Source organism: Taurulus bubalis, assembly GCF_910589615.1.
Source record: "Taurulus bubalis genome assembly, chromosome: 18".
Taxonomy (NCBI): Eukaryota; Metazoa; Chordata; class Actinopteri; order Perciformes; family Cottidae; genus Taurulus; species Taurulus bubalis.
Window position 1 is genome coordinate 15,993,264 of NC_136606.1, and position 19,602 is coordinate 16,012,865.

At 46.2% G+C, this 19,602-nt stretch overlaps 1 protein-coding gene across 1 annotated transcript in view; it reads right to left on the reverse strand.

The window, feature by feature from the left end:
• adarb2 (adenosine deaminase RNA specific B2 (inactive)) overlaps positions 1–19,602 on the reverse strand; it is a gene marked incomplete at both ends in the record, with an annotated part of 152,761 nt that overhangs the window by 50,488 nt on the left and 82,671 nt on the right. The window contains 2 exon segments of the mRNA XM_079234160.1: positions 6,322–7,274; positions 8,183–8,269. Coding sequence (XP_079090286.1) covers positions 6,322–7,274; positions 8,183–8,269 — 1,040 coding nt within the window.

Below are 19,602 nucleotides of genomic sequence, written 5' to 3' on the forward strand. Positions count from 1 at the left end.
TGGATTAAAATACTCATTCATAGGTGTGAGCAAACACATATGTATTGTCTATGTATTCAATCTGGTATCCATTTGTAGGTCATGTGATCACACCCAGGTGGCTGATGAGTTCACACAAAACACTGACTCTCACTTCCTTTCTCCTGATTGGTCATTCCAGTTTGTCTGTTAGTCCTTTCACCTAAAGACTCACTTTTTTCGTCACATTATTCCAGTTTGTCAGCTTTCGCACATGAAACCCGCTGATTCTTCTTCTACGCTTTATGAACAGCCAGGATTCAAGAGTGCAAACCCTTTTCCCACGTGCTTCTCTTATAGTGAAGCAAGTCCTTTCATTAGATAATCAGGAACCAATAAGGGAACAATTGGCAGTTTTTCTTGAAAGATTACTCGACTCTCATATATGGTCCCAGTTTAACCAGATAATGTTAATCACTTTGTGTATTTTATTTAATTGTTAATGGTATTACGACACAGAATAATATATATATATATATATATATATATATTACAAGTAAAGGTTAAAGTAAAAATGTACGTCCAGTGGATCAAAGTTGAACCAGGACGTTAAAAAGTCAAATCTGGGATGTTTCTAAAAGCCCATTTCGATGATCGCCTTAGTTTTTTCTTCCAAATTAATCTATCTTAACCTTGAGGTTTGCTTAACATTTGTCTCACTATTTGCGCAGCTTAATCTCCACGTCCTCCAATCTCAGCAATAACCGCGGTGAGTGCGATGTCATTATTATTATTGACGACTAAAAACCCCAAAACAAGAACCCAGGAGCGTCCGTTAACGGTTAACCAACTGAAACCCCAATCTAGAAGTGCTCAACTGCAGGAGGCATCTTGTTTGAGCGAATCAGAACGAACTGATGAATGCAGATGTTTCATCAGTCAATTTGCGCTGCACCACTTATGCCGATGATCACAGCTGAACCCGTGGCTACAGTCTGCTGCGGTAGCTGTCACTTTGTGTGTATCCGTCGCCATCACACTGAGGCTGTAACACTGTCTGCAAGGTCTCCGAAGCTGTTAATCAACTCCTCTCTAATGTGTTGTTCACACCCGCTCCCTCTCCCGACTTGGTGGATTTCTATCTTAGACAGGGCGCTTGGCTGGGCGATCGCTGTCGCTAATTTGTTGTGGCAATATTAATTAATGATCAGCCTGTCACAGCTGTTTATATTGAGACAGATTAGAAGTGGGAGAGATTAGACAAAGAAAACAATCTGCGAGAGGCTCAGCGGCTGACAGGGGTCACCTTCACGAGTCTGAAATCATATTCAATTTGCCGAGGAGGAGGAGGCGGGGAAATTACTCCACTTGACCGGTCTGTATCCTTCTCCATCCGCGTTGGTTCCCGTTTGGAGAGATAACTGAATCAATTCACTTTTTTGCACCGAAAAAAACATCAACTAAAAGACAATTTACAGTCGCATTCGATCCCATCTGATGTGATGAGGAATTAAAACGCTCTGGCGTGTTTCATCTGTTTTGTAATAACACGCTGCCTTCCCCCGCCCCCTTCTTTTTAAAGATTTCTCCCCTCTCGCCTCTCCCTTTTAACCCGGATCCTCGTCCAGCACGTGTCGCTCCGCCCCGACCCGCTGACCTCCGCACCGTCCCTCCTCGTGGACCCGCGGACCACCGACCCCCACACACAGCCGCACACACGAGTCTCAGTTGACTTGGCAACGGCGCGGCGCATTGTGGCGGCGAGGGGAGATTAAGTGGCCAATCAAGGCCTGAACAGTGGGGTAATGATTCCACTTGGTGAAATGGGTGTCAGGATTACTGCTGCACTTTCTCACTTCACTGTGCAGGCTTTAATAGGGCAAAGACATTTCCCGCTAACTAGAGTGCCACGGGCACAATTCAAGAGCAGCTTCCTGCTCACGGACTAATAATGAAGACAGAGGGGCCTTTCACACCTGTAGCTCGCTTCATTTGGTCCGAACCGAGGGAGAGAACAAAAAATGTGACATTGTTACATTTTAGTTCTGGTCCGGGTGTCTGTTCACACGGCCTTATTACAAACGAACCCGGGGGACTTGTAACTTGCTGAATGGAAATCAGAAATAACTGATTTAAAGCATTCTCAGTATTATCAGAATGCAAATCCACCAACAGGCCTGAAAATAACCTTTTGCATGAGACGCATGCGGCGTCTCGTACATGATTAAAGGGCTTATTACTGTGGGATCGCTGTCACACACTTTCTAAAGGACTTCATTATACAAGCACAGCAGTTTTACAGCTTTTGACCCACTGATCAAGGAAACGACCCGCACTGGCACACATACATGATCCTGAGCAATTTTAAGGTTGTGTCCCGACCAGATGGATTTATTAGTCCTGCTAAAATCACAGAACCGCAATCAGTCCGCTTGGACCAGATTTTCAAGCCGACTCGGCCGAGACGGCTTCGGTTGTCGGCCCGCCCCAAGGTTTGACTGACAGCTTTCACGCCAGCCCAAACGAGACCGGACTAACCCAGCAAACGGACTGGAGTTTGATTAAACTGAACCAAACAGGTCAAATGTTTTAACCAATCAACACCATTATTACAAATGAAATGAAAGTGAGGACCCAAAGAAAATATACGTAATGCTGGTAAGCGTCTTTTTCTTCTTCTTATTTCTTATAAAATATAATATTCAGCCTCACCCCAATCATTGAGAACTGGGCTTCGTGGTCATAAGGCTGCTTCACTGATCAGCTCTGAGTATCGTGCTTCCCTGTGCTGTTGAGCAAGGCAGTAAGGGCCACGTGTGCACCAAAGGTTTTTTCCCCCACCTGAAAACACCCGTCGCTCTTCTGATGACGCTCAACTGGGAGAGCTTGAGAACAATTTGGAGTCACAGCGTTTTTCTTCACTGCTCTAACTGTTTCTCTGGTTGAAGGGAAGGCTGACGCACGGAGAGAGAAGACGGACATGCCGCTCTGAGTCAGTTCATTTTGTGGGCCATCGTTTTAATCGGTTCAGATTCGGATTAACTTTATTATACCACAGCGCTACACAAGAAGACGAGAGTAACATAGGCAGATCAACATTGGATCAAGTCTTTGTGGGAGCCTATCTGTCCCGCCCCTCCTCCACTGTGGTTGAAAAAAAGCAAGCGTAGCATTTAACGCGGGTTTTAAAAAAAATCTCAAAATGTGCAGCGTGAAGTGCAAAATAGATGCTCAGCGATACTCATTGTAAATAATGATAAAACATTTTTTTTTTTAACCTGGCCTTGGACTCTGCTTAATGCAGATGGTGGTACTGGGCCTATCATTCAGCTATGAATAAGTAGTGAAGTCAGTGTAAGGCAAGATATCTCTGCAGAATGCAGTCTCATTTGATTTCCCTGGGTGAATAAAGGTTAAATTAAGGAATCAAAAAAATCAAAGCCCTCGCTGGAAGATAAATAGCTCTTTAATGTCAAGCGCAGTGTGGCCCGATGCCTCATTTCTGAGATGATTGTTAAAAGTCAATTCCCACAGACTTGAGCGTGGGAGGCATAGAGGAAGATATAGGCTGTGTTACTGCAGGTGAACAAGTCTATTGCATTGTGTGGATGTGCACTAGTATGCCTCTCTTGTCACTCCCGCTGTATTATTCCTTCGTATGTATGTGAAGCCGAATACACCACCACGTCCTCGGGAGTTTAAATATTTCATGGGGGGTTGAATTCTCAAGCTACGAGTCATCCTGTTCAGCTAAGTTTGAAGGACTCCTCATCCTTATGTTCCACTCTGTTGAGTTAATGCAATGTCCTCATATTACTGCCCTGTCTTACGTTCATTTCCCCCCATCAATATACAGTATTCAAGTTGAATCACGTACTCTTTCAACTAGGAAGTAGCCGTCCTGACCCTCTGCTTTGCCTTTGACCCAGTTTTTATTTTTTTTACCACAGATTACCACAGTTTTGCCTTATTGGACGTCGTCTTTGAATTATTCACTGTACCTCTGAGTCACTTATGTCTAGCACTGATGCTAACGGTAAAACCAGGCTCAAGTGGATCCAACTTGGAAGTGCCTTCAGCTTGCATTCTTTCAAAGGGCCATCAGGATGTGGCGCATCTGGTTGAAAAAAAAAAGTCATATTGTATTGAACTCTATAGGAATATGTCTCTACTTCTCACTTGATTAATTACCTCAGTAAACATTGTACATGAGTTTATGTCTGGCTCCATTGTGTTTAGAAGGTCCCCACCGCGCCATCACTCCTCCACACTTCAAATATGGTCACTTCCGTTCACTGGTTGCAAAAAAACTAAATGGCGACAAAAACTAAATCCAAGATGGCGACGGACAAAATGCCGAACCTCGAGGTTTCAAAACCCGCAGCCCAATGGGACGTCACTCAGCTCAAACAAGGTAAAACAATGCTCAGCTTAGTTTGGCATTTGTTACAAAGTCTGGTAAAATTATTAATTTGGAAGATTTTTAATACCACAGATTGAACTCTTTTAAGCTAAGAGCAACACGGTAAAGAGGTTTGGCCTCACAGGTGAAACCTTTTTTTTCTTTCTACAAATTATAACAACCAACAAATAGAAATATTTATAACTTGTGAAACAACGTGTCATGTCTGATAAAACCATATACTTCTATGGTCAGGGCAGGGGTTGATGCTCTACTGCATTGGGCCATTAACTTCTTCTCAACAAAGCTTTCTACTGCAACAGGTACAGCCGGAGGAAATTCTGGGAAAAGAGAACGGATCAATGTGGCACACATAATTTGGCATACCACCATAACATTTGCATCGCTCTCAGGCTGCGGCTGGCAACCGCCCCCGCACTACGCTTCACATCTGCAGTGTAGTCAACCACTGCCCATGCAATCAGCGCTTGGCAGGCGGGGGTTGGCTCGCATGTGAACGTGGTGTGTGCGTTCGCGAGCTGGAGGGTGTTTCGCACGAACATTACGCAACAGTTCAGACATGTAACCCATCATATGCCCGGTCACATGTTTTTTTTTTCTTCCCGCACACCTTTGCCTGCACGCATACGTGATGTTTGTGCGCTTTTTTCCTTTACCAGTGCAAATAAAATGCCTCTCGAGCCTGGCAGACGGCACGGCTGACTTTCAAGAAATTTCCACAAGCGAGTGCTTTCTGGAACTAAACGGGTGCGGAAAATCCTCTTAAAATCCTTTTAGACACCGTGGCAGCGGGGAGAAAACAGTTTCTCCCAGGCAAATGTGCAGGTTTGTTGGGTTGATGTCGTGCTCTGGGGAAGGACACCCTCGCCGGTCTATTTCTTCAAGGCTGGGAGAAGAATGTTGATACGACACGTACCCTGCAGGGTGCGCGGCAGCACAATGTGGAGGCGCGCGTGTCGAACAGAAGGCTTCAAGGGAAGACTTTCGGGAAAGGACGCTTTGGATGTGCGCTGTGTGGAAGGATGGGCTTAATTCTTTCCCCGTTCAAAACTTCAAGACTGCATTGGGACAGTGGAGGAGACATCTACGGTTTCAATTCCAGCTGCCAAACAGCCAGTGACCTGCCTGGTCAGCTTGGACGTGAGGTTGGATATTTTCTCGATGCAAACAATAGTAAACAACTAAAGTCAGTGTGACTATCTTCTCATGGCAGTTTTACTTTTCGATGAAATTGAAGTTTTAAAATGGCAGTCAACAAGTGCCAGCCAATCCAGCCACTATGTCTTTAGGCTCTCTAATTTCCTCAAGTTTCACAAAAACTAGTTTCCTGGCTCTGATTGCTATTTACATATTTGGGTAAATGAGCATGGGATTGGGCTCGGTGGCTTGTTTGTCGATTTGCTCTTTGCTTTTCTATCTCCTTTGGGCAACAGATTGAATTAATGTTTGTAGACACTGTGATGCCACACATGAGGAAACAGGAGATCTTGCAAAATTGCAAAACTCGCCCAATTACAGCTCTACAAACACATACGAGGGGGGGAAAAAAACTAATTTGGGTGGCGATGCAGATTTCGCTTGTGTCAGAGGCACAAGGACAATAATTACCTACATTTACATGCTTTTCTATTTAAATAGTCCAAAAAAACAGATACTGTTTACTCAAGAAACCCGGCTTTGCAGAACACACGCACACATATTTTCACGATATGGACCCATATCTTTTGACTCAACGTAAATGCCAGCTTGCTTTATCAATGCTGCCGTTATTTCTGCTTTTTTTTCCCGCTCCTATCGCCTTTCCTCCATAATTACTTGTTGGAAAGTGTTTGGCTTTTCGTTTCCCGCCTGCTGTTTTGGTCATTACAGGCCCCTGTAGGAAGTGGAGGAGCTGCCAAAGCTTAGCAGAAGACAGGCGCTGGGGATGTGTCTGTACTCACCTGGGGTAAATGAGGACAGCTCTTCCTGCTGGCTTTGAGGCCTGTCCTCCCCTCAGGGGCCGTCCTGATGTTGAAGAGGGCCTGAAGAGCACACTGGGCCGCCTGGGTCTTGGCCAGCTTCTTGCTGCGACCGCAGCCCTCAAATATACGGCCGTCCACGCGCACCGCCATCACGAAGCTACGCAGCCGTCGGCCCTCGGCTCGCTCCGAAAGGCAGGCGTAGCGCAGGCCCGGCCGGAACTCATTGAGCAACGCCACGGGACTCTTGGGGGCCTCTGGCTCGGGAACGATCCCGCCTAGCCTCTGTTGAGCCTGCACCATCAGGTCCAAGGTGTGGCGGAGCAACCGTCCACGTCTCAGGAGCTCACTCGACAGCAGCTCGCTCTCTGCCGCCGAGTCGCAGAGCGAGAGGCCGTCGGAGCACGGCGAAGATTCAAACTCCTTGAAGAGCGTGTCGGGGAAGTCCGCCTGATCCGAGGTGAAGTCGGCCGAAGGGTTTGAGATGTTCCCCATGGCCAGGTGGGCCTGAGGAGCGTTGTGGAACTGGACGAAGGACTTGAGGGCCAGCTCGGCGGCCTTCATCTTAGCTTTCTTCTTCGTGGGGCCCGTGCCCTCGAAGGCCAGCCCGTTCACCTCCACGGCGATGGAGAAGACGGGAGCGTGGACCGGGCCCGTCTGAGACACCATGCGGTACTGCAGGCCCGGCCGGAGCTCATTGAGCTGCACCAAGGCGTTCTTTGGCGCTTCGGACCAGGTCAGCTTCTTATAGATCAGGCGGAGTTCACACAAGTGCCCGTTGTTGTCCTCCTCCAGCGGCCGCTTCCTCTTCAGACCGGAGCCGCCGCTTCTCGCAGAGTCGGAGCAGAAAATGGACTGGCACTCTGCAGATCCGATGGAGCGATCCTCTAGGTTCCCGATGTTTCGGTTCTCCTTCACCTCTGCACTGCTGGTGCCTGAAATACAAACGTCAAAGTGATATATGTTTAAAAAAAACAGATGGGGGGGGACGCAACTATTACTGCGTGCCTCTCACATGTATCCTCTGGCTGAACAAAATGAATCAAGGGAAAAAAATCTGCCGGGCAAAATTGAGCCACTTTATACGCAATGAAATGGTAATGAACAAATCTACAATCATCTCCCTGAGCCGAGCCCACTTCATACTCCATCATATTTAAGTGTTTTAAAATCCAAACACAAATCCCCCCCCCAAAAAATGGCAACGTTATCTGCCAAATCATTCTGTAATCTGCCTCCAAATTGGTTCTGAATCTGTGTCGTAAGTGGGAACCATTGGCCCCCGTGGCCAATGCGGAGCATCAATCCTATTTGTAATGGGGGTGGGGATCACATCGAGCGGCAGACATTCCGTGAAAGGATAAAATGTCTGTAGCCCGCTTTATTTCACACTTCTGTCCTCTGTGAGAGCAAAGCCTGAACAGCTGTGATACGCTCTTCAAACCTAGTTACGGGGAAGTGGCGGCGTATTGCATTTCTGATGGGAAATGAACAAAAATGGGGTGTTCAGACCCCGCCACAGGAATGTTAATGGTGGGATGGGAGGCTGGGATCAAGTGCTGACATTCAGGGGTGGGCTGAGGCAGATTTGTAGATGATAGCATACGCAGGCGTGCGAGTACCTATCTAATGACTTATTTATCACACTCGACATCTAATATTCAATAGCTAAAGATAATACAGATTTGAACACACACGCTGACATCCGTGCGTAATCAAAGACGCCGTTTCCCAAATAATTAATTATGTGGGTGACAGACAGATCATTTCCATATTAAGCCTGCCACTGAGGGAATTAGCGCAGCGAGCTGACAGAGAGAAAGGAAAAGAGGCGGCGGCTTACTTAAACTGTCCTCGTCCTCGGTGCTGCTGGTCCCAGGGCTTATGTACTTGAAGGGGGCGATCAATGCTGACAGCATACTGCCTTTCTCTGGAGGAGAGACAAGAGACAAGCAGAGTCAACAAGAGGGCAGATGTTTTGATAGTTTTATCGATTAAAGGCCCAACGCGGGGGCAACAGGGCGAGTGCGCGCCCACATCAGGAAGCAAAAGCCTGCACATGCACACACACGGAGGATTTGAAAGGCCTCGTGAAGAACAATCAAACAGAAGACATGAAGTGAAGTGAAAGAAACACCGAATGCAAGAACATTCTCATCCTAATCCTTTTTATTTTTTTGTGAGGTTTGTACTGTGACTTCAAAGATTCACCAAACTCTCTTTAACCGGACACACTTGTTTAAATGTCACGGAAAGATCGCATGCTTTTGACATCTGATGCATGGTCCACGTCCCTAAAAGTGTAATGTTCAGTTATTTCATGTCGCAAAGTTTCAAGTGCTGCAGTGATCAGAGATATTAGAGGACCTGAAACAATTAGATCAAATTCACAGAACATTTGCTATCAATGCTTTTGTCAGAGCAGTGCGATATTTTCTGAAAGCAGTAAAAAAAAAAAAAAAATTGATCCGTACTTTGTATAGCACTTTTCTAGTCTTTCGACCACTCAAAGCACTTTAACACTACATGACATCATTCACCCATTCACACACTGATGAGAGGAGCTACCATGCAAGGTGCCACATCAGATGATCAACCATTCATACACCGTAGGCGTAGAAGGAGAGAATATAGTGCGTTATGATTTCAGGTCAAATGTAGTGAGTTTTTTCCTTTGTGAAGAAAGCAGACTGTCTGTACACGACCTCTACCACAGGAGTGGATCCCTCGTGAATTAGTACGTATCTGAGAGAAAATTGGGGAATTTTATCGCGTTATGTTAAAAAAGGACAATCGTTTCACTATTCATCCTATAGCTTGCTCGTGTCAGCAATCTGAAGCTCCGCCCCCAAGTTTTAAACTGACAGTCGATGGATTTTATTTTGACTCAAACAATGCACGTCCGTCCTGAAAACTGCTCGTGAAAACTAACTCGCTGCTCCCTGACGGGCAACACTGAACCGCAATCACTTTGTTTGGTTTCACGGTTTTAACGGAAGCGACTGAATAAAAAATACTAAAATGACACGGTGAACACACACATGAAAATATAAATACCGTCTTTTATTTAGTTGGACTGTATCTAAGCCTTTTAAATCACACACACACAGACACACACACACACGGTCCTGAGTGTTAAACTTCCTTTCTTTATCAGTGCTAACTTGTCGACAGTGGCTTTCTCCTGCTCCTCCCGGGGCGGCTGCTGTCCAGGTGTGCGTGTTGTTTACAGTATGAAGCCCTATTAGGGCCATCGCTTGGTCTGGTGCACTCCATGCAGCGCTGAGCAGAATTGACAGACCAGTCTGGCTCCTTAATTACAACCCACCTCCCCATCTCTCCTCCACACACCAGCTAATGATCAATAAAAGAGAGAGAGGAGCTGGACAGAATAAGGGGGAGGTGATGCAGTAGGGGAAGAAAAAGCTAGAGGAAGAAGATGAGCCAGAATGAGTTTGTGTAGGTGTGTGAAGGCCAGAGGGCGAGCCTGGGGGTCAAGACGCCCTCTCCTCTCCTCTCCTCTCCCCTCCTCTCCCCTCCTCTACCCTCCCTTCCTCTCCTCTCCCCCCTCTCCTCTCCTCTCTCTCTCCCCTCCTCTCCCCTCCCTTCCTCTCCTCTCCCCCCTCTCCTCTCCTCTCCCCTCCTCTCTCTCTCCCCTCCTCTCCTCTCCCCCCTCTCCTCTCTCTCCCCTCCTCTCTCTCCCCTCCCCTCCCCTCCTCTCCTCTCCCCCCTCTCCTCTTCTCTCTCCTCTCTCTCCCCTCCTCTCTCTCCCCTCCTCCCCTCTTCCCTCCTGTTCTCTCCTCTCCTCTCCCCCCCTCTCCTCTCCTCTCCTCTCCTCTCTCTCCCCTCCTCTCCTCTCTCTCCCCTCCTCTCTCTCCCCTTCTCTCCTCCTCAGTCCTGAAGCAGGACTTAATGCTATGTGCTAGAACGCTGCATAGACGGAGGGCACATTACAAAAAACATGTTTTGTTAAGAGCGTGAGGTCTCTCTCTCACTCCCTCTCTCTTCCTCCCTCTCTCTCTCTCTCCCTCCCTCTCTCCCTCTCTCTCCCTCTCTCTCTCTCTCTCTCTCCCTCTCCTTTTCCCTCTCTCTCCCTCCCTCTCTCCTTCCTCTCTCCCCTTCTCTCTCTCCATCCCTCTCCCTCCCTCTCTCTCTCTCCTTCTTCCTCTCTCCCCTTCTCTCTCTCCATCCCCCTCCCTCCCTCTCTCTCTCTCTCCTTCTCCCTCTCTCTCCCTCTCTCCCTCCCTCTCTCTCTCTCCCTCCCTCCCTCCCTCCCCCCCAGCAGCACTAGAGGGTCTCAATGAGTCACTCTGACACACATGGCTACACTCTAAACACTGAGTCCTGGCGGGCCGGCATCACAATACAAGCATTTGCATTCTGACCTAATTACGGACTGAAGCCCAACACAAGCAGCAATTTGGCGCTAAATGACTCCCTCGGCCGACAAGGTCATTACCCGGACCATTTTCAAATCAGTCTATATTGTTTTTAAAGCCCTGAAGGCCCTTTTTAGCGGTGTGAAAACATGGTCATGTGTGTTTACCAGGCGGGGGGCAACATTAGAGGTGTTGGCTTGTACAGCATATCTCAGTCGCGTTTGTCGCACAAAATATATACAGTTTTCTTTTTTTTTTACAGCTTTTGTAGCGTGAAAGACAAATGCTCACATCAAGCATGAAATTGCAGGCAATTAACAAACAGGAGTTTCACACTGTGGCCTGAAAAGACTGTAATGTATATTTGAGGTCCACCCACTCAACAGCTTCCAGTCAAAGGACCCACTGGGCAATAAGACACGAGTCGGTGTGACCAGATGTGCGCAGTGTGCACAATATAGGAGCATGAGCTAATTAATTCTCCTTAGAGAATAAACTGAGGCTGACAACACGCAAATCTACAGGTTCAGAGAGGTCTGATATGTTATCCATCTCCTTTACTTCCTCCGCCTGGCGAGAATGAAGATCTGAGAAGAGGAACAACAGAAAGCTTGCTCATCCCCAGTCAGACCTTCACAAGACCTTTTATCTTTCTCACCCAGTTCAGTGAGTGGCAGGTTTTTAACACCTGGTCACCATCATTTTCTGCTGTGATAAGTATTCTGTTAATTGGATGCATGTACGGCTAACTGGCCCTTTTGAACCTGCCAGAAAAAGCTGCCACTGCGCTTAAGTCTCTCTTTCTATTTAGTGCCGATGTGAATAAATGTCGGGTCAACTGACTTCCAAGAGGGAGACGAGGCCCTATTTACACCTCAAGGTGCAAATGCATTGAAATTGGTTCTTTCCGGTGTGAATGCGACTTGTACAGTGTGACCAGCGTCTATTCTTTGCCGTCTCAAAGTTGTCTGCAGCCGACAAACGATAGTGGATTTTGTGTCAATGGTCGTTTACGTGACTCATACGGAAGATGAAATGTTGCCACGTTACTTCAAGGAAACAGGAGGAACAAGGTTCATACACATTTTGACAAATGGATTTTCATGACTTTTCCATGACTTTAAACCAAATTTCCATGACCAAACATTTTGTGAAATCTCGGTGTAAACATGAGAAAGTGAGTAAATGTCGTATTTAAACTAACAATGAGAATACAAAGCATACAGTAAACCTTATATGACACAAATGAATGAGACAATAGTTTGATTAAAAGAATAAACATGTATATAGATGCCTGTATGTACGCCTGCTTATATTTTGAGCGTCTTTCTTTTAAAAGCATATTCATTATTTCAAACTCAGAATGACAGGAAAGGATATTTTGTCTGTTTTTTTTGCGGGTACGCGGTCATCAAACAAAGCATTGACCTGGTGGTGGCGCCAGATGAAAAGTGAATATGGATAACCAAAGTTATTACAGTTTACATCCGTCTGGGAAACATGACTGCATAATTTCATGGCAATTAATTCCATAATAGTCACTACCCCCCCCGCCTAAAAGGCCAATGACGTAAAGGGGAAACTAATTCTATGCACTTGCTCCAGTCTGAGACCCTTCACTGGGCTGCATAAAAGCCTCAATAGAGCCTTTTATTCTGTATTCAGAGCATTTCTCATAAGTTCACAGTCAGAATAGAGCGCTTTCTGTATAGAGCTCTTCAGGTCTGCATCATTTCAAAGTGACAAAACAAACCAATTCTTCTCACTTTCAATGGGCCGCAGTTCATTTCAAATGTCTCAGGAAGTAGCTGTTGAGTAGAAAACATCATCATGTTTGCAATAACTCTGACGGCGAATCAACGGCGCAGTGGTGAGCAGTGCAGTTTAGAGGTCATCCTCCAAATGCCACCTCTGATCGTTTTTTGATAGCTTTATGAAGCGCCGGCACAAACACACTTCACTCTGATTTATGGGTGAGCTGTGTATAACGTCAGAGGCAGTTTGTGTTCAGAGTTTACAGTGTGTGTGGCGTGATTGATTTTCCAAAGAGAGACACAGCGTACTTTCTGCCTTTTGTGAGTGAAAACACTCGATGCTGCGGTTTGTTTTGCAGCGCTAGAAACATCACATGGACAGGAATCGACACGTAATAGTCCTCAATGTGCCCTGCTGGAAATGTGAGTATGTTTACAGGAAATAATTATGTAATTTGATACTAATTAAAGGCAAAATGCAAATACCCAAGCAAATATGCATCATATTGGCTTCACTGAATGCTGACTGAAGAGAACTTTTACATGTTTGGTGACCTGCTGTGCACTGAATAGTCTCTGCAGGTTATTAGCAATGCATTGGAAGTAATTAAGGAAATGTACCAATTTAAACTGTCTCTATTTTCCTATATTTAGTACCAAAATAGTACGATAAATAGCGATGTCTTTCGATAAAAATATATGTATCGATTTTATCTTTGATTCTTCTTCCTTTTTCTTTTTTTTTAAAAGTGGAAAAAATTAAATAACTTCAACTAAGTGACCGTACATGATATCAGTTTTCTTTCAGCAAATAAGTTGAATTTACAATCGTCCCTGTCAAAGCCGAGAGCCACCGGTCACCACCGCCTTACGCGCCGTGCCCTTCACGGTATCTGTCATCCAGCCCTTCTTATTCGCCGGCCGGCCGAGTGGATGAGACAATGCATGCCAATAGTCTCCATCCCCCACTGCGCTCGGACTCATTTGTTTCCGGCGCACAAAAGGCGGGAAAGGCAGAGGAGAGAGAGCAGGTTAGATAGGGAGAGCCTTGGCAGATGGCCACGCACTCCTGATAGTGACAACACTGGTGATGGTGTCCATTCAAAATGAGCTGGAGGAGAGTCTCTCTCTCTCTCTCTCTCTCTCTCCTTAAACTTCCTGTATCAGTTCTGAGGAGAAGGGTAATGAGCCCAGTCAGATTTCCCCATGGCTCAGCATAATGGGTCAGATGAGCGACGGGAGACAGGACTGAAACAGGCGCTAGGGGAAATCACCGACTCTCTCTCGAACTTCTGAACTCGTAACATCCGGGGCCTATACGTAAAAATAAAAAATAAAAGTCCACGCATGCTAAGATTTCATCCTGCCAGTTAGCCGTCAGTTCTCTTTCAGGAAAAAGATGCAGAGGCTGATTCACCTCCGTCAGGTGAGGAAAGAAACGGGCTTGGACAGCACATAACATATATGTGCAAATACAAACTCCAGAGCATCAAAAGCCACCGCAGAGATGTCAACACCTGCAGAAGCTCTCGCCCCGAGAGACAAGAGCATATTATGCCTCTGAAGTCGAGTGTCCTTGATTCCTCTTTCCTCGAGTGTTCAGAGGGAGGAGGGACTGAGACGTGAGAGGAGGACGCAAGTGAGGATGGTGAGCGCAGGTGAAGGGGATGGAGAGGCAGCGAGACTCTGCGGTGCGGGACTGGGACTGTGAAAGCAAGACGCATTTAGAGATTAAGGAGTGACGCATGTTTAAAAAAAAAGAAGCTTTAAACCTTTCTTTCTTTCTTTCTTTCTTTCTTTCTCCCGCATTTTCTCATTGCTAAAGGTAGGCGTTCAAATTTGAGCGCCCAAAAGTTTTTACGACAACAAATTAACATTGCGTTCTCTGCACATTCAAACATGAACCCGCTCACGTCAACCATGATAATTACCGGTTTCTCGCACCTCGTTGACACGCATATGTCTAAACTCGCTCCTGTGCGTGAGGGACTTGTGATTCAGCGACCATTTTTTTAAATGTTTAAATTTTCATCACAACGAAGCGAACGGAGCAAACAAAAAAAATTACTTAACTTGAATGAACTTACACTTGATCAGTGGGTGGAGGGGGGGCTGGATGGATAGAGGGAGTAAAAGAAGAGATGTGTGTGTGTGTGTGTGTGTGTGTGTGTGTGTGTGTGTGTGTGTGTGTGCATTAGCACAGACTGATGGATATTCAGCACCTGATTAGCGGCCGTGAGGACGGAGCAGCGGGCCATCTGCTTTACATTTGCTCCCGTGGACATGGGCGCCAAGGACAGTCGGGCTGGTGAGCGCCGTCTTCCTGTGCAGATGTCGGCGTTGTGAGGAACACCAGCTTCGTCACAGAAATGTACGTGGAGACGCGCGGTACTCGTGTCCATGCCGCCATGCAGTCACAGCAGCGAGCCCATTCTTCAGAGGGAGCTATAATTAACTAGATGTAGACGGACAATGGAGGCTGGCTTTGGCGCCAGTTACAGCTGTTTTTTTCTTCAACTGGTATTCTTACAACACTCGTCAAGAAGAAATCAAGCAGCATTATCTCGAAATGACCTGAGAACATAACAGTGAAGTATACTCCCACAAGCCGAAGTCAATCAAGCATTGAAGTTCAACATATTGCTCAGTATATGTGCAGTAAAAACTGCTTCATTTTGATTACTGTCAAAACGCCATTCTGCTGTGGCTCTATTCAGTTCTGCTACTTCAAGTCAAATCTTTTCTCTACTTTTTCTTCTCATTTTGCTGTAATATATAACTTTTTGCTGCATCACGTACTGTAATATTACCTGCTGTATGATACAATAAAAGATACGATTCAGAGCCTTTTTGAATTCATGGGCAGCTGGCAGTGAGGGCGACACGGTACCCCGCTGTGGAGTGTATAAAGCAGAACAACTCCAGTGGACATTGAACCGCTTAATCATAGTGTGGCACAGGGGGAAATATGATGCCACTCTCTCACGTTTTTTTTTTTTTATCCTTTCTTTTTTTCCCTCCGCTATTTCATTCCGACAGCGAGACACAGAGTGCTCTCCCGACCCTGCGGAGAGGTCGAGCTGACACGGTTGAGTGTCATTGAGGAACCTGCTCAGAGTCTGTGACGGCTAGTGTTGCCACAGAGGCCCCTGCAGACGACGTGCCGGTTTTTTTCCGGCGAGGGGGGGGGGGGGCGCTCCATGTCGACCATGGCTACACACACGGCGCTACACATGCCGCCCGCTAGCAGCGCTCGCATCCCCTCGCCGTCACGATGAAAGCTTTTTAATGTCCTATCCCGTGCCCGAGGTGAGCAAAAAAAAGGGATGCTTTTTCCCATGCAACAAAAAAAAAAATGAATTTTTAACTGCCTTTTCCTTCCCGCCTCCTCGAATCCAAAGTGCGCTGCCTTCAGTGCCCTGCGTTCGGGCGCGAAAGCTTTTAGCGGCTAATGTGGCGGCATTTCAACAACGGCGCCTGGAAGTGCCGCGGAGGCCTTTTCACGAAAAGAGAACACGCGCGCAAACATGTCATCCTAAAAAATGAACGCAAATGCATTCAAATGCGAGGCCTGGAGATGGGAGTAGAAATATAGATATGAATCCCATATGCTGTCACCGTCCTCCCTGCCCCCAAAATTACTATGATTTTTACATTTTTTCTTCTTCTTCTTCAAAGCACCACACAGATCACGATCGCTACCTGATAAGTGGCGGATTTAATGCGCACTCGCTTCCCTTCTTAACAGAATATTAATGCAGGCTGCCATCCATGGGAATAACTCATTTACAAGCACGGAGAGGAAGCCGGGGACTCAAACCTGGATGAGGTTTGTCGCCTCGCTCGTTTGATAACAAGCACTCGAGTGTATTTACAAGGCAGAGCGAGCCAGATAAGTCTGCCGGTGTAATGACACTAAGCAGGTCAGGAATGTCTCTGCCTCCCGGGCGTGTTGTTGCTCATCTCCCTCCTACTGTTATCCCCGTCTCTGTCACCGAGGCTGTGCTTCCTGGTGCGGCCCACGAAACCCCCTCAGTGTGTTCGGGAAAAGCCTTTTTTTGATGCTTTCTCCCAGCTTCCGCCGTGTTTGTGTGCTCAGAGCCGGACACATGTCGCTTTCGCCCTCTCCTTTCGGCAGAGAGTGCGAGACCTCGCTGACGCTCTCCAATCTCAAAGTGTGTGGGAGTCAATCGGGAGGTGTGGGGTTGGATACAAATTGGCCCGTTCTCGCCACAAGGCTCAAACCTGGACGGCGGGCCGGAACCCAGAGCAACACCTGCGATGGTGTGAGGGAGAAAATATAGCTGAAAGGAGAGATGTTCTTGGATGCAACTTAATAAGAACTACAATTGATTGTGTTTGGAGGGCGGAAAAAAAATTCACACTTTTATTTCCCCCAGTTTTTTGTTATTTTACTTTTATAAACCAGCTCAATACGCATCTTCTCCATTGAATATACTTCAACTGCATCCCGTCCTGTTTCATGCTTAACAGCCTCCCTCTCCTCTCATCAAATAAACCTGCCAGCTCCTGTGTGATCTTCCCCCGGCAGTGTTTTATGCCTCGCATTATGACACATATAATCAGGCTGGCTGTTTGCACTACTTTGTTCAGCACAAATTGCTGCACCGATGGTCGCGCCGAAAGCACAGATGGGACGTGGACAGTTTCTCATCGGCTGTTCCGTACCACGGAGCCCAACACATCTGGTATGCGGCGAGAAGCATCTTTGCACTAATTTGTTTGTCACTATACATTGAAGGGACTATCTGTCATCCTGCCATGCTTTGGTTGCTGCATGATGTTTGAAGAACATGGCTAGTCATAAGTTTCGGGCGGCCCGGCTGGCTGGCCGGCCTCTTGGGACTCGCTCACGGGAGCCATCTGACTACTGGAATGAAGGCGAGTGGGGGATGAGGGGGTGAGCGAAGGGAAAACAAAAAAAGAGTGGGAGGGGGTAAGGGAATTTTTACTTTCAAGCAACTGCTTCCCCTTCAACATCCAAAGAGAGGTGAAGATCCATTTTCACTTCCAGGTGTTCCAGAAACGTCATATTTACCAGATTTTTTGGGGTGGAAATGACGACTGTAAGTGGGAGTTTTTTTAAACAGCTGTTTCTAGGTAGCTCTCTAAGCAAACGTAAACATGTAGCTAAACGGCTAACGTTAGCCTGAACCTTTGATAGCATCCAGGAGCAGCTTTTAAAACAGTGAGGAATGAACTATCTGTGAATGTTTTTGTTTTTTTGAAAGCCTACAGAGTTAATGATGTGGTGATGACGGCTACAGATAAAACCACAAGATACAACAACAGATCATCTTCCAAGTCCGCCATGCCTTGATATGGCTGCTATAAGCTTTGTTTTGTTGTGCAACCCTGACATGAATGGCTGTGTAAATATCTGGGCCCCCACTCAGCCTGCCTTTCTTTCTACACAATCCCAGAATTGGGGGGGGGAGATAAAAGAAGGTGATGAATACAATCTGACAGCTCATAATATAGATTCTAAGTCAATTAAAGAACTGTTTGATGTTGATGTGTTCAGACTTGGAAATTAAGCGGCAGTCTGCTGGTTTAGTTGGTCGACGCGTTGGTCTTCATGTCCGCCTTCACACCAGCATCTACAGGCCATAGAGGTTCGCTCGGAAGATTGCCGTTGCTATTGGCAGCTAGGATGGGAGTATTGTAGACTCAGCTTTGGATAAACAGACACTTTTGAGGATATATTTTTATCCAAGATACAATAAAATGAAAGAAGACTGGAAGGGGGACAGGAAAAGTGGGGCTTTGAGTGAAATGTAAATGGCACGGCGCTCGCACAGAAATCTATTTTTCAGGAAGGGGAAAAAACACTTATCTGTCGACAAGCACTTTCTTTGGCTACTTAAGAATGACATTAATATTGCATGGGAGGATGACACTGTGGTAATACTGGCTGCAAAGGGACTTGGAAAGTTCCAGGGCACTCAGTATCTTCGAAATATCCGTTGTACCTTTCGCGTAAATTGAAAAGGCGCGCGTGTGTTAGCCCAATCGGGGCCTCAGTAACTTAAAGACATTTTCCAATTTGCCCAAATTCATGTAGAGAAAGCTGGGAGCTACATAAGAGGGTAGAGCTGGAAAATAGGACTTCCTGTAATTCAATGGACTGGATTTTTTTGGGGGGTGAATTGGCACAACCGGGAGAGACAGCATGTTCTCTGAAAGATTCTTTACAAAAATCTAAAAATCACACTCACACACACACACACACACACACACACACACACACACACACAGACCACTGTTTTGACTCATTGAATAATTGTGCATTTGGCCTGCACAGAGAAACCTGTGGCCTCTGCTTGCGTGTTGCATTCAGGAGCACATCACTGCACAGCTGCTTTAGTGCCCAGCTCGTTGCAAAGATTAAATCAAAATAAAAAGTTCCTCCGCATGAAACAAAAGTACAGTGAAGCAGAACTGAAGACAGAGAGAGAGGAAACAGAGACGGTATATTTAGTTGTGAAACCGTCACCAATGTCTGAGGCGTGTGCTGAAGAATGGAGGCCACGCACACAGTAAAAGGCTTTCCCTGTATTGCTTTGATTCGGTGCCACTGAGATGAAGGTGTGTTGTCTTTAATGTTCTGTGTCCCCGTGTGCTGAAGCTCCACGTCTTTCCTATCGCCACGTGTTGAAGCTGAAATGCTCTCTGGCGGATGAGCAATGATATCCATATTGACCTGGAGAAAAGAGAGGTCACGGTGCCAGTCGGCAGAAGGTCTTGGATTTACATTTTCAGAATGCGACAACCTGGAAAATAAAGCAGCTCCCAGTTCCCTTATTCTAAATTGTGCTGAATAATGGTCACATTATATTACAGCAGTTAATGCCAATATCAACTAGATCATAATAAAATAAATATAAATAAATATATATATATTGCCTGCGAATTACTTTTATTTCAGTCAATTTGGTCAGACAAAAGTGAGAGATGGCCTTTACTGGTCAGATTAACTTGTCGTTTTGAGCTTCTCTTTGCAGAATTATGGATGTACAAACTTTTATAGTAGGCGGGTTGATGGAGGAAAGTCATCGTGTGGTTAAACTTTTGAAATTAAAAACATTTGCATAGCCACGTCTTGTCTT